The sequence below is a fragment of the Panthera tigris genome, chromosome X (assembly GCF_018350195.1).
Source record: "Panthera tigris isolate Pti1 chromosome X, P.tigris_Pti1_mat1.1, whole genome shotgun sequence".
Lineage (NCBI taxonomy): Eukaryota > Metazoa > Chordata > Mammalia > Carnivora > Felidae > Panthera > Panthera tigris.
Genome location: NC_056677.1, coordinates 91,995,866 through 92,009,441, shown reverse-complemented (window position 1 = coordinate 92,009,441; position 13,576 = coordinate 91,995,866). Strand labels below are relative to the sequence as shown.

The window sequence follows — 13,576 nt, the reverse complement described above, 5'->3', positions numbered from 1 at the left end:
CAGGCTGCATTCGAGCTGCCGAAGCAGCCACCAGTTCAGTTCTATGGCTCTTCCATTGCAGCCTAGAGACCATAGAAATCTGAATCAGGTGGAGGGAAGGGAAGATGGGGAAAATGCTGGAAAGCAGAATCCCAGAAGGACCTAAACGGTCCTGAGGAGAATAACTTTATCCAGAAGCAAAGGCCAAGTGGTACATAAACGAGCCCTAGGACTGGCCAGCCAGATGAAACTGGCCTGCTTGCTAACTTTCTGCATTTGGTGCTATGACCCAACTCATCTCCCCATCCCTGCAGAGAAACCTGGGACCATGAGGAGCAGCCTGACCCTGGTGGGGACCCTCTGGGCCTTCCTGTCCCTTGGTACTGCTGTGGCCAGTTCTACCAGTTACTTCCTGCCTTACTGGCTCTTTGGATCCCAGCTGGGGAAGCCAGTGTCATTCAGCACATTCCGGAGGTGCAACTACCCCGTGCGGGGAGAGGGGCACAGTCTGATCATGGTGGAAGAGTGTGGGCGCTATGCCAGCTTCAGTGCCATCCCAAGCCTGGCCTGGCAGATGTGCACAGTGGTGACAGGTGCCGGCTGTGCTCTGCTGCTCCTCGTGGCACTGGCTGCTGTCCTGGGCTGCTGCATGGAGGGGCTCATCTCCAGAATGATGGGACGTTGCATGGGAGCAGCACAGTTCGTGGGAGGTAAGACTGTGTCACCGGGGCTGGGCAGGTTGTGGAGCTTGGCGGTGGGGGTGGGGGTGGGACGTGTTGCCTTACGGGGAAATCCACTCTCAGCCCCTCCTGTTTATCCAACCCAAACGCTATGAATGTGGACTCCTTTGAAACACCCAGCCCAGGACTCCCCAGAGTGCAATCTATAGCAGAGTTTTACTCACAGCAAAACGGGCTGGTGGCAAAGTTGGTATCTGGGTTTTTTGTTTTTCGTTTTTTTTTTTTTTAGCCTCCATTTTCATCACCTTCTTCTGCCTGAGCAGTGCCCATTGAAGACTTTTATCCAGGTCCGCTTTCCAGGGGCAGCAACATATACTCTAAATACACTTGATCTCCGAGAGCCTTGATCTCTGGTAGTGATCTCAAAGGGCAATGATCTGATAAACATGTACACGCAAGTGCTAATTACTGACAAGTTTAATGTACAGCCTTCACCAAAGGAATATAGCTCTAAAAGTGAAATGCTAGGTACCAGACAGACTGTAGGTCCCTGCTTATTTGCCCTATATCTAAGGCTAGCCCTATCTGGTAGCTGTTAACAGTCTATCCCAATTTCCTATGGCCCTGACCCACCCTACTCATTTTTCCCCTCATTCAGTCTCCCTCTAAATTTAGTGCTGAAGACCTGGGGTGCTGGTAGTGTGCAGATGGGCCAGGAAAGAGCAAAATGCAAATATGGCAGACTGCGGGAAGGCGATGGGGGCAGTTTAATTTGAACTTTGCGAGAAGAAAAGGCAAGTGTAGACAGGCAAATGTATGTGTTATATTTTATACCTAAATGGGGCACTGGGAAAAAGTGCTGGTAGAACATCTTGCTGAAGTTTGTGGTTGTTGTTCATGAAGTTTTAGAATCATTATTCAAGTCATCATCATTATCATCTCCATTAGCAGCACAATGTGTGTGAATGGAGCCAAGAAACTTGGTTCCCACTTCTGGCTCTTACGCTAAGTTGCCCAGTGGCTGGGCAAGTGACAGTGACCTCTAGTATGCTCACCTCCCTTCCTTCCTTGAATTTGTTCATTGGCAAGATGGCGCAGATGCTAAATTTCTTTATTCTCTCTAATGACTGTATTGAGATGGCCTTGGAGTAAGAGAAGAGTGGTGAACAAAGACATTGTTTCTCAACAGGAGCTATTCCCGCCCTGCCCTGGACGTTTGGTAATCTCTTTGAGACACTTTTGATTATCACAACTTGGGGAGTGTGCTATTGACATCCAGTGGATAAAGATGTGGGATGATGTTAAATATCCCACAAGGCACAAAGACATGACAGCTTCCAATTTCCAACAACAAAGAAGTATCTGGCACAAAATGGCAATCATGCCAAGGTCGAGAAACCCTGAACTAACGCATCATGGTTTCTTGACCTGCTTATGAAAATCGCCAGTTTCTTTGTGTTGTTCCAGTTAAGGTGATATTTTCTGGTTCCCTCTTTCTTCAGACTCACTGTAAAAGTTTTAAATGTGAATTCACATTCTAGTCTCCCTTATTCCTGAAATTTTCCATTCTTTAGCTACTAATGGTTTTCTCGCCACATTGAAAGTCATTAGACTAGCTCCTTTCTTCCCCCTTGAAAACCATGGTACAGAACCAGTTACTAAGGCTGGTCTAAGCCAATGACTTTGTCTCCCTTTGGGGGCTCTATGGGTATCACAAATAAACCTTAAATAGGCTCACTTTTCACCTGAATTCTTGGACATGCTATAGATAGCTCAGCACTTTTATGGACACGTTATTTCAGAAAATAACACTTAGCTGGCAGGAGAAAGGGACGGTCTTTACAACTTATATTTATATTCTCAGGGCCCAGTTCGGTGCCTGGTACAGACCAGGTCTTCAGTAACTGTAGAAGAATGAATACACAGCTATGGCAGTGTCTAGTGTATCTTAGGATAAGTTGAACATGTGAGAGCTGGGTTCCTTCACATCCTATCCTTTTTGTTTCCCCAGGGGACGTTAGCACCCTGAGTCCTTTTCTATTCTGATTTGAGAGTGACAGCTTAGCCTCACTTGAATTTCTAAGAGTTGCCAGCAGAGGGTGAGAGGGGCTAATTGGTAGGAATCAGAAGGCAAGTAACAGCTTCCACCAGAGTCCAAGCATTATTAACAGTGGCTCCTACTCCCAGCTTACTTGGGCTTGACTGAGACTTTTACAAAAACCCTTATGTTTCTCCATATGATATATTTTAGTTGATCCCACTTCCAAGGTTTAGAAACTCAGAGGAAATTCTTGAGGAGGTATGTGGGTAAGTGATGGAATTTTACAATACACTCATGGACTGAGTGGGGAAGAACTTTGGCTGAGTGGCAGGTGTCATACATAGGAAGCAAAACATTAGTACTATTTTCCTCTTATGTGGTTCCTCATATAGAATGATTCCCCATTGACCCTTGCTCATAGGCATATGGTCACAGTATTTATACCTGGGTGAGGGCTTTTAAAGTTCAAAAATAAAATGCCGTTTGACAGTAGTCATAGGAGTCAAGACCCAAGGCATGGTGGTTCAAGGTTTATCCCTGGATAAGTGAATGATACTGGACAGATGGCTAAATTTCCACAGCTCTCCCATCTGTAACACCAGCCAAATAAGGGTCATTTGTACCTCCTTTTTAAAAGCCGGCACCTGTCAAGGTTACATCAGATGTGAGGGAATGGTGAAGACTGCTTGGATGCATCATATTTCCTAGGAGCCCCTTGGCACATGACCATCACCCAAGGGTCTCCAGAGATCTTGTATCTGACCCCTCGGAGATATGCTCTGTCAGTGTCAGGAAGCCAAGGCTGAACAGCATGTTTAGCACCACGGATAAAAGACACAAGAGAAAGAGCTGTGGGGGTTAAGTTTAAGCTTGCTGTTCAGCTGAGGGGAATTGATTTTGTTGTTCCAGGCCTGCCTGCTTCTCGGCAGCTAGTGCATTAACCGAAATACAGCAGGGGGGTGGAGCCAATTTGTTTTAGGTCTGGTTGATCTCTGCCAGACCCCAAACCACTGAAGAGATGGAGTATCCATTAAGAACTACTCCCTCCCCCTGCCTGACTCGTGTTCCCCAGTTTGGCAGCTGCCCACAGAGATGAACAGTGGGAAGTGGGAGAGACAGGAAGAAATAAAGAGCTGCTGGCCTGAGTCAGACTTAGCAAGGTGACCTGATGGGGCCCTTGGGTCCCATTTGCCCCACCTGCAGCTGATCCAGCTGGACAAGCCTAGGGTCCAGGGAGCCTTCCACTGGGACCTTCATGCCCTGCTCCAACCGGTGAAGGAAACATCTGGCCAGGAGATTATTTCAACCCTGGGGATGCTGGGCTTTCCAAACAGCTGGCCCCCAGTCCCTGAGAACAAGGTCATTATTCACATTCCCCTGTGTATACATATGCAAGATGCTTGTGAATTGTTCTCTATCTTCAGTGCGAGCTAAACAAAGAAGAAATAGTTGAGAAGTAAATATAAGGAACTTCTTGGCAGGAAAAAGTATAAGATCTTGGATCGGGTTACATGAGGGAGGCCAAGAATCTTTCTTGAGCAGGGAATGTATCAAGATCACCTGGAGGGCTTAAAAATATGTGGACTCCCCAACTCTCTCAACCTTTTTCCCATTCTGATTTACATAGCAACAGGTGGACGTCTGCGTGTTTTGAAAAATCTCCCCAGTGACTCTGATGTGTATGCTGTGTTCCTTTTTCCCAACGCAAGTGAGAACCACCACTCTGGACATTTTTTTTTTTTTTTTTTTTTGGTTAAGGAGCTATAATTCAACGTACCCAGACAGGCACCAGTGTTTCTTTCCACGTAAGGTCCTAATGTTACATGCTTCGAGCTCAGTGAAAATTGCCACTAGAGACAGATCACTGAGAACTTGAATCAAGGAAAGGGGGCTCTTTTTCTAAAAATAAAACAAAACAAAAACAAAGTCAAAAACAAAACAAAAACAAAAACAAAACCCCATTATCTTCCCTGTAAACCATGCATTTCCTGGAAAAATCCCTCAAGTTTCACCAGGCATCATTTAGTTTATCCTTACCATGATGAACGAGGATAAAAGTGGCTTTCTGCTTGGGAAAATAGTATTTAAAGAAGTTAACCCACTAGCAAATACTTAGGTACCAAATTGGAGCAGAGCGGAGAATATGGGTCAGGGCTCCTGACTCTCAGCCCTGGGCCTTATGCACCGGTGCTACTGATTTGTCCTTTTCCTCTTGAAGATGAAATGCTATCACAGTGTTTTTTTAGAGAGGCCCATGAACCGTTTGTATAAGAATTACCTGGGGTGCTTGTTAGTGCCATTCTAAGCCTACTGAATCAGAACTGATGCCTTATACTCTGTATTTTACACAGTCTCCTTAGACTGATCTATTCTTGACAATATAGTATAAAACAGTTGAGATGTATGCACCGGTCAGCCTAAGAAATATGTTACCGATACATTTATAGTCTCCTTCATATCCCGATCATATTCCCTTGTTCCTACAGCAGAGGTAGCTATGATCTTTCATTCATACACACCAACATTTGAGAACCTCTGCTCAGTGTTGTTCATAATGTTGCTTTTTCCTAGAACTCCCTTTTCTTCCATCTCTGCCTGTAAACATCTGCCTCTTTCTCCAAGTTCAGGTCAAATGTAGCCTCTATGTGAAGTCTCCCCTGATCTACCTTAAATATTTCTTGCAGAAGTAAACTTTCTTATAACTCCAAGAGAGAATATGGGGTCAAATGAATTAGAGAGTTGAGTGAGGAGCTCCCCGGGAAGGGAAAGCTAAGATTATAGCTAGAGGGCAGATTTATACATTTTCTAGTACGTTTGAGAACTGGACTTCTGCTCAGGTGGTAAATTCAAACTACCTAATAACCATATTTGGACAGATCTTTGGGGATGGGGTGGAGAGTGCCACAAAATGGCTGCATACTCAATATCTGCGCTTGTGGATGGCGGAAGGGGTAGCAAAGGGGATTGGTAACACCCAGGGATGGGACTTTCTCTGCCCAGAGACGAAGGTTAGGCATCTGCCTAATGGAGAATGTGCAGTTAGAAGGAGGTTATATGACTGTTGGGGTATGGGGAAGTAGTCATTCTGTCATCAAGGGAAGGTTGAGTGTAGCTGGGATGTAGCTGCAAGAAGGGTTCCACGTTCTGTCCGAGACGGTGAGCGAGTCTGAGGGTTTGTATTGGTGTTGAGGTTGCCTGCCACAAGGGCTGAAGAAAGTGTTCAACTCCAGGCCTCTGCTTGGTCAGAGAAGGGAATTCAGACTATAGCAACAAAGTTAGGGGAGGATATTTGGTATATTTTGGGATAGGGGATTCTTGTGGAAAGAACAGTCAAAGAAGGGAAACAAGATAGCAGCCCACTGGTCACTGTACAGTAGGGAAGTAAGGATGAGAACATACTCTCACATTCCCCTGTGTGTACATATGCAAGATGCTTGTGAATTGTTCTCTATTTTCAGTGAGAGCTAAACAAAGAAGAAATAGTTGAGAAGGAAATATAAGGAACTTCCTTCTTGGCAGGAAAAAGTATAAGATCCTTTCTAGAGACAGGTGAGAATAAGAAAGTACCCAGCTGAACAGAAGCAGTTGGGGCAGACTTTTCCAAGGGACGTATCTGGTTAGACAAAACCAGGAGTTAGCAATAACACATACAGAAGTGGGAGCCGGGGCTAGATCTCACACAGGGCTGGAGTTGGGATTTAAACTAGTTTTTTTCTGGGGCACCTGGGTGGCTCAGTCGGTTAAGCATCTGACTTCAGCCCAGGTCATGATCTCACAGTTTGTGAGTTCGAGCCCCGTGTTGGGCTCTGTGTTGACAGCTCAGAGCCTGTAGCCTGCTCTGGATTCTGTGTCTCCCTCCCTCTCTGACTCTACCCCACTCTCTCTCTCTCTCTCTCAAAAATAATTAAACATTAAACTAGTTTTTTCTGCCATCAGAGCAGCCCAGGAATATGCTGAATATGCTGTGTTCATCATTTAAAAGGCAGGAGGGAGGACAGAGGATAGGAAGAGTAGGAAGGCTGGTTGGGCAGGGTATGGGGCCACATGCATTGGGGCAGAACACATGCCTGGCCGAGATTTCTAGTCTCTGGCTTGGTGCCTGCAAAAAATTGCAAGATAACAACTCCAACCAGGCAGCTTTTGAATCGAGCCCTATTCAGTTTTTGACTTTTCAACTGGTTTTTCTTATGAGGACAAAGAGGTGAGAAAGAAATTAGCACAGAGAATATTATATGTGAGAAGTTGAGAGAGGAGTCATAGGGGGAGGCTGCTGTTTAATAATATTTTTTATTGAGCACTTTCTATATGCTAGGTACTTTATGAGTATTACTTTTTGAAGCAGCCCTATAGGATAGAGTACTATCCTCATTTTAAAGATGAGATAACTGCACAGAGAGATTAAGTAACTTGCCGAAAGTCACACAGCCTCTAGGTGGCAGAGATGAAATTTGAACTTAGATCTAGACTGACTAGAGAATCCATTCTCTCTCTTTTTTTCCAGCTTCTTAAAATATAACGGACATAGGACACTGTAAGTTTGAGGTGTAAAATGTGATTTCATACACATACATATTGTGAAATGATTACCACAATAAGGTTAGATAACAATCTATCACCTCATTTCATTCCTTGTGTGTGTGTGTGTGGTGAAAACATCTAAGATCTAGTCTCTTAATAACTTTCAAGTATATATAATCCAGTATTGTTCTCTGAAGCCATTGTGTTGTACCATCTCTCTGGATCTAATGCCTATAAGATTCCTAGTGCTTGCTAGAGCTATTGTTGTCAAAAGGCAGTCATTTCTGGATAGAAGGACAGAGCTTCTAAGGGTTGATGATCTCTCTGATTAGTGAGAAAAAGTGTTTCCAGTAACTGGCTATGTGACTATAGGTAAATCACTGTCCCTCTCTGAGTCTCAATATCCACATCTGTAATGGGGACGGATTAGAGTAGGTAATCTCCAGAGGCCTTTCCCTCTCTAGGATTCTATAGCTGTACTAGGTGTCTAGGATGATCTCCCATCCATGCTAAGAAGATCCCTTCAGAAGGCTTCCTCCTTGGGTAGTGTGGGCAAAGTAAGCTGTCTGTTAGGTACCCAGAGCATACTCTGAAACAGATGCATTTATTGGGCACTTATTATGTACCAGGTACCAAGGGTACATAGTCGAAGATAAATAAGGCCCCTCCCTTCAAGGAACACACACTTTTTTTTTCTCAAAACATTTTATTAAGAATACATTCATTGGGAGTAGATTCCCATGGTTCATCACTTACATACAACACCCAGTGCTCATCCCAACAAGTACCCTCCTCAATGCCCATCACCCATTTTCGCCTTCCCCTGCACCCCCAGCAACCCCCAGTTTGTTTTCTGTATTTAAGAGTCTCTTATGGTCTGACTCCCTCTCAGTTTGTAACTATTTTTCCTTTCCTTCCCTTCCCTCATGGTCTCCTGTTAAGTTTCTCAAATTCCACCTATGAGCGAGAACATATGACGTCTGTCTTTCTCTGACTGACTTATTTCACTTAGCATCATACCCTCCAGAAGGAACACACACTTTAGTGAGGGAAGCAGACCACAATCAGTTGTAAAAGATATATATCACAGGATATTTCAGTCACAGGAGTAAGCACAAGGTGCTGTGGGAACAGAGGGGAGGAAAATGTTAACTTAGGCTGGGGGCGGGGCACCTGGGGGACTGTGAGAAAGGCTTCCTGGAGAAGATAGTTCCTGACCTAAGCTTCTCACCACGGTAAGGTCTGAGGAACAAGAGAGGGCTGAAGAAGTTCCACCCTCTTCAGCCATGGCAAGACAGACACTCGGCCAGCACTAGAGCTCATGACAGTCCCAGGGCTTTGAAGGTGGAGGTTAGAAAGCTGAACTGCTGTTCTTTCATTAACGTGTGTTCTTTTCTTCCTAGTTTATGTGGAAAAGCTCACTTTTTAGTAACTCTTCTCTCAAAGGATAAGTACCAGGAGCAGGAAAAGGCTTAGGATTCGTTTCCCATTTTGTCTTTAACCCATTGTGCACACTCTGAGCTCCATATTCTGGCTGATACCTCTTCATATCATAGGATTTCAGTTCATCTGTGGTAAAAACAAACGAACACGACGAAGGAATCCCTAAACAAATAGGAGTGTTGTTCCATTGCTACTGGATAAATTCCAGAGCTTAGGAAGACCTTTGAGTGACCAGTTTCGTTTCCTTTACGACTACGAGACAGATAAGAATGCCTTCTAATTTTAAGCATTCCACTGAAGAGAATTTCTAACCTTAATTGGTCATTCTTTTAGTTTCCAAACCCTCTCTTACTGTTAGAAAGTTATCTCAGTTTTCCTATTTAAACTCTTCTTGCTACCTCATCTTTTTCTCTGGACTCATTGAATATTAAGAAAAGCTGGCTGCCATGTTGCAGACAAGCTTAGAGTACTTTGTGGTCTTCTTCCGAAAGGATTCATCTTAAGGCAGAGTGGACTTATTAGCTTCTCAGCGTGTACGTGGAATCTTCCTCAGCGGGGAAAGGGAGGTGCAGGGGAGGCCAGCAGTCCCTGGAGTAGCCTGCCTTTCACTGTCCAGCCGAGCCCTAGAGCTCTGGAACCTATAAATATGCCATTCATTCATCATTGATCAAAGCCCTGCTCCGTGGAGGTTCTGTGTTATTAGTCTCTGCATGTATATTTCTGGCACATGACCTTCCCAAAACCTTTGGTGTGGCACCCAGGTATAGTGTTCTTGTAATTAGGCTCTCTTGGTTGGAAGTAGAAGAGCCTCACTTGAGCTCTCTCACTAAAAAGGGAGTTGATTATAACACAAGGAAAGTGGAACTGGAAAGCCATTGGGAAGGACTGGATTTTTCTCTAGCTCTTTCAGGGGAAGTGTGGAGTTCTTCGCCATGGCGTGTCTGCTTCATGCCGCTGTATTCTCTCTCTCTCTAGGAATCAGTTTGCTCAGCCTACCCAGAGTTGATGTCTATTCATAACTCTGGATTGAACTTGGCTTCAGCTTGACACACACTTGGTTCTACCTCTTGGTGTTTCTTTCCTAACCTTTGCCCCATCTGCTAACTCCCTCAGCATCTCTGTTTCTGGATTAAAATGTCCAGAAGGAAGAATCAGGCCCAGCTGATGTCTTCATGCCAGGATATGAGGTCACCCATCATTGAGCAGCCAATGAATTTGGTTGTTTTTGTGTTAGCTGTCATGTGTAGTCCACCGCACTGTCACCAAAGACATGAGGGAGGAAGAGGTCATAGGTTATAAAATGTAAACCTGGGCAGTAAGGAAGAGCTGAGGATGATGTAGTTTCCTTAGAAGGAAGTATCAGCAAGCAGACCCAGATTTGTATCTCTGGTCAGAAGAGTAAGGTTATTGCTAAGATCCCATAGCTTCTCTGTAGTGACCAAATAACCTAAAACAAAATGGATGCGAAGATGGGGGGCACAGCGGAAGGTATCGGAAGCCAAATAAAGGAGAGATGCTTAGCATAAAGCTGGAACCATTTCTCAGAATGAGACAGTATTTCTGGAAGAAGGAGTGTGGTGCCCTCCTCACCAGGAGAAGCCTACCCAATGTGTATGCTTTCTGTAGATATCAGTCTGGCAGCTGAGTCTAAGTGATAGAAGCCATGACCTACCTTTAACCATTAAGGACCCATTTGACTCTTAGGAAAGGCTGAGTTTTAGGAAAGAGTAACATTCTCTACATTGTTGTCTTTTGAAAATCAGACCAAGATAGAAGAAGAGTCCAACTGGAGAGGCCAAGTTAGCTTTGTGGGTCGTTGTCAAAAACATTTTGCCTGTGAAAAGTACACCGGCCTGTCTTAATTCCTAATACTGCCTTTTCTTTAGAAGTTGTTCCCTCTACTATCTACTGCAGCTCACTACTTATGACATGGCCAAGAAATCCTGTTGAGTTGGTAGTGTCACAGACATTTAAGGTTAAAGGGGAAAGATAAACTCTGGGAACAAGAGGCAGAGTTGGAGCTGAGCTAATCCAGAGAGAAATTTGGGGTGACAGAAGACTTGTTACATTTTCTTCTACCTATGTGTATGCTTTTCTTTCCAGGGTTGCTGATAAGCTCAGGCTGTGCATTATACCCCTTAGGATGGAATAGCCCGGAGATAATGCAAACATGTGGGAATGTCTCCAATCAATTTCAGTTAGGTAAGGTGGTCTGGGCAGGATGGCAGTGATGGATCTTTTGGGAACCTGGTTTTGCAAGTGCTTTACTTCTTGGAGGGGAGTCTTCTTGCTAATGGTGCTTGCCTGAGTCTCTGTCATCATGTTAGCTTGTGGGGAGTGGTGGCTTGGCTAGATTCATTTGGCCTTGATAACTCACAAAGGTGGGACATACATTTCTCTTTTTCGGTTATGTCTCTCTACATCCTTTATGCACTTTTACCCAGAGTCCTGTGACCAGTTTGGGGAAGCCCTATCTACAGGGGGATTTCAAATGTTTAGAAACTGATGATCTGTCATTCTCTGAAAAAAATCCCAGTTTCTATTACTCTTTCCTTTCCAGGCACTGATTTCCAAATATAAATCAACACTGTCTCTTCTCACTCTCTATGAAGGATATAACGAGAGGTAATCTGGTTTACATCAAGCATTAGGAACCTAGATTAAATATTGGGAATTGTTACTCACATTGTTACATTGTTAGTGGTACGTTAATGGCAAGAGCTGTCAAATATTAGAACAGGTGGCGGAGTAATTCTGGACTCTTCTATGGCTGCCAATTCTCACTGAGAACGACAAGTTCACTAATGTGAATTGGGACTAGATTAGACTCTAATTGAAAGACGCCAAAGTATTTTCCCAATATACTATCGTGGAAGAGAGTAGAAGGGGAAATGTCTAGGGTTCTTTGAGTATTCTCAATTGTAGGAGAGGATTTTGGAATAATGAGGTCACCTATTCCCTACAGCTTACGTTCCAATACTTCCCTTTCTGTCTGTTGCCTCAGCCTGTTTTTTGAGTCTCCTCTGATTCATTTTTGGAGAAAGGAGTTGTTCACTATACAAGCATAGCATGAGGGAAGGGCTATATAGAAGATGTGACAAATGTGGGCCCTGGAATGTCTAGTGTTACTGGCTCAGGGCTGAGCTGACTGGCAAATATAATAATTTTGCCATAGGTGAAGGAATGAGTACATATTTGGGGGTGGGTTCTGAAGAAAAAGGAAGCAAGCCACTATTCCAGCTAGCTGGGATAGAGACAGTTAAAGATTTAGTACATTTCTCCTATTTGGTTGTTGGATATATAATTCTACTTTTTAAAATAATGGCTTTATTGATATACAACCCACATGCCATAAAGTCTGCCATTTTAAAGTGTACGATTAGTGGTTTTAAGTACATTCACAAATTTGTGCAATCATCACCACTATCTAATTCCAGAATATTTTCATAACCCCCCAAAGAAACCCCTTACCCATAAGTAGTCACTCCCCATTCCTCCCTGCATCGAGCCCCCCCGCAACCACTTTCAATATAGATTTGCCTATTCTGGAAATTTCATATAAAAGGAATCATATAATATGTGGTTTTTACGTCTAGCTTCTTTTACTTAGCATGTTCGTCCATGTTGTAGCATGTATCAGTACTTCTGTTTTTCAATATGAAAGAGTTCCAATTTCCCAGCATCTTCACCAATACTTGTTTACTTGTTTTCCATTAATTTTTTAATGTTTATTTATTTTTGAGAGACAGAGAGAGACAGAGCATGAGCAGGGGAGGGGCAGAGAGAGAGAGAGGGAGACACAAAATCCCGAGCTGTCAGCACAGAGATCGACACAGGGCTAAAACTCATGAACTGGAAGATCATGACCTGAGACAAAGTCCAACAATTCACCAACTGAGACAACCAGGTGCCCCTGTTTTCCATTTTTAAAAAGTCATAGCTGTCCCGGGGGGTGTGAAGTGGTATCTCAATGTGATTTGAATTTGCATTTCCCTGATAACTGACGATGATGAGCTTCTTTTCATTTACTGATTGGACATATCCTTCCTATATCTTCCTTGGCGAAATGTCTATTCAAATTATTTGCCAATTTTTAACTGGGTCATTTGCTTTTTTTGTTATTGTTGTTGAGTTGTGAGAGTTCTTTATGTATTCTGGACACTAGACCCTTTTCAGATATATGATTTGCGAGTTTCCCATTCTGTGCGTTATATTTTACTTTACTGATGATGTCCTTTGAAGTACAAAGTTATTTAATTTTGATGAAACCCACATTTCTCTATTTTTCTTTTGTTTCTTGTGCTTTTGGTGTCATATCTAAGAATATATTGCCAAACCCAAGGTCATGAAGACTGTTTGGGCTATTCTGGATCTCTTGCATTTCTATGTAAATTTCAGATTCAGCTTGTCAGTTTCTGCACAACAGCCAGCTGGGATTTTGATAGAGATTGTGTTGAATCTGTACATCAGTTCGGAGACTATTGCTACTTCCACAATGTTAAGTTTTCCAATCCAAGAACACAAGATGATGTTCCACTGAGTTAGATCATCTTTAATTTTTTTCAATGAGATTTTGTAGTTTTCAATATACAAGTCTCACTTCTTTTATTAAATATGTTCTGAAGTATTTTATTGTTTTTGATAATATTGTACATAGAATTGTCTTCTTAATTTTATATTTGGATTGTTCATTGTTAAAGTGTATAGAAATACAGGTGGTTTTTCTATATTGACCTTGTATCCATCAAGCTGGCTGAACTCTTTTATTAATTTTAATGATTTTTTTTGGTAGAGTCCTTAGGATTTTCTACATATACGATCCTGTCATCTGAGAATAGAGATAGTTTTACTTCTTCTTTTCCAATCTGGGTGTCTTTTATTTCTTTTCATTATCTAATTGTCTTGCCTAGAACCT

The 13,576-nt window shown here is 43.1% G+C and overlaps 1 protein-coding gene across 1 annotated transcript in view; it reads left to right on the top strand.

The window, feature by feature from the left end:
- Positions 1-223: 223 nt before the first annotated feature.
- LHFPL1 (LHFPL tetraspan subfamily member 1) overlaps positions 224-13,576 on the top strand; it is a 39,119-nt gene continuing 25,766 nt past the window's right edge. The window contains exons 1-2 of the mRNA XM_042975201.1: positions 224-689; positions 10,765-10,863. Of these exons, the coding sequence (XP_042831135.1) occupies positions 224-689; positions 10,765-10,863 (565 nt within the window). The remainder of the gene's footprint in view (positions 690-10,764; positions 10,864-13,576) is intronic.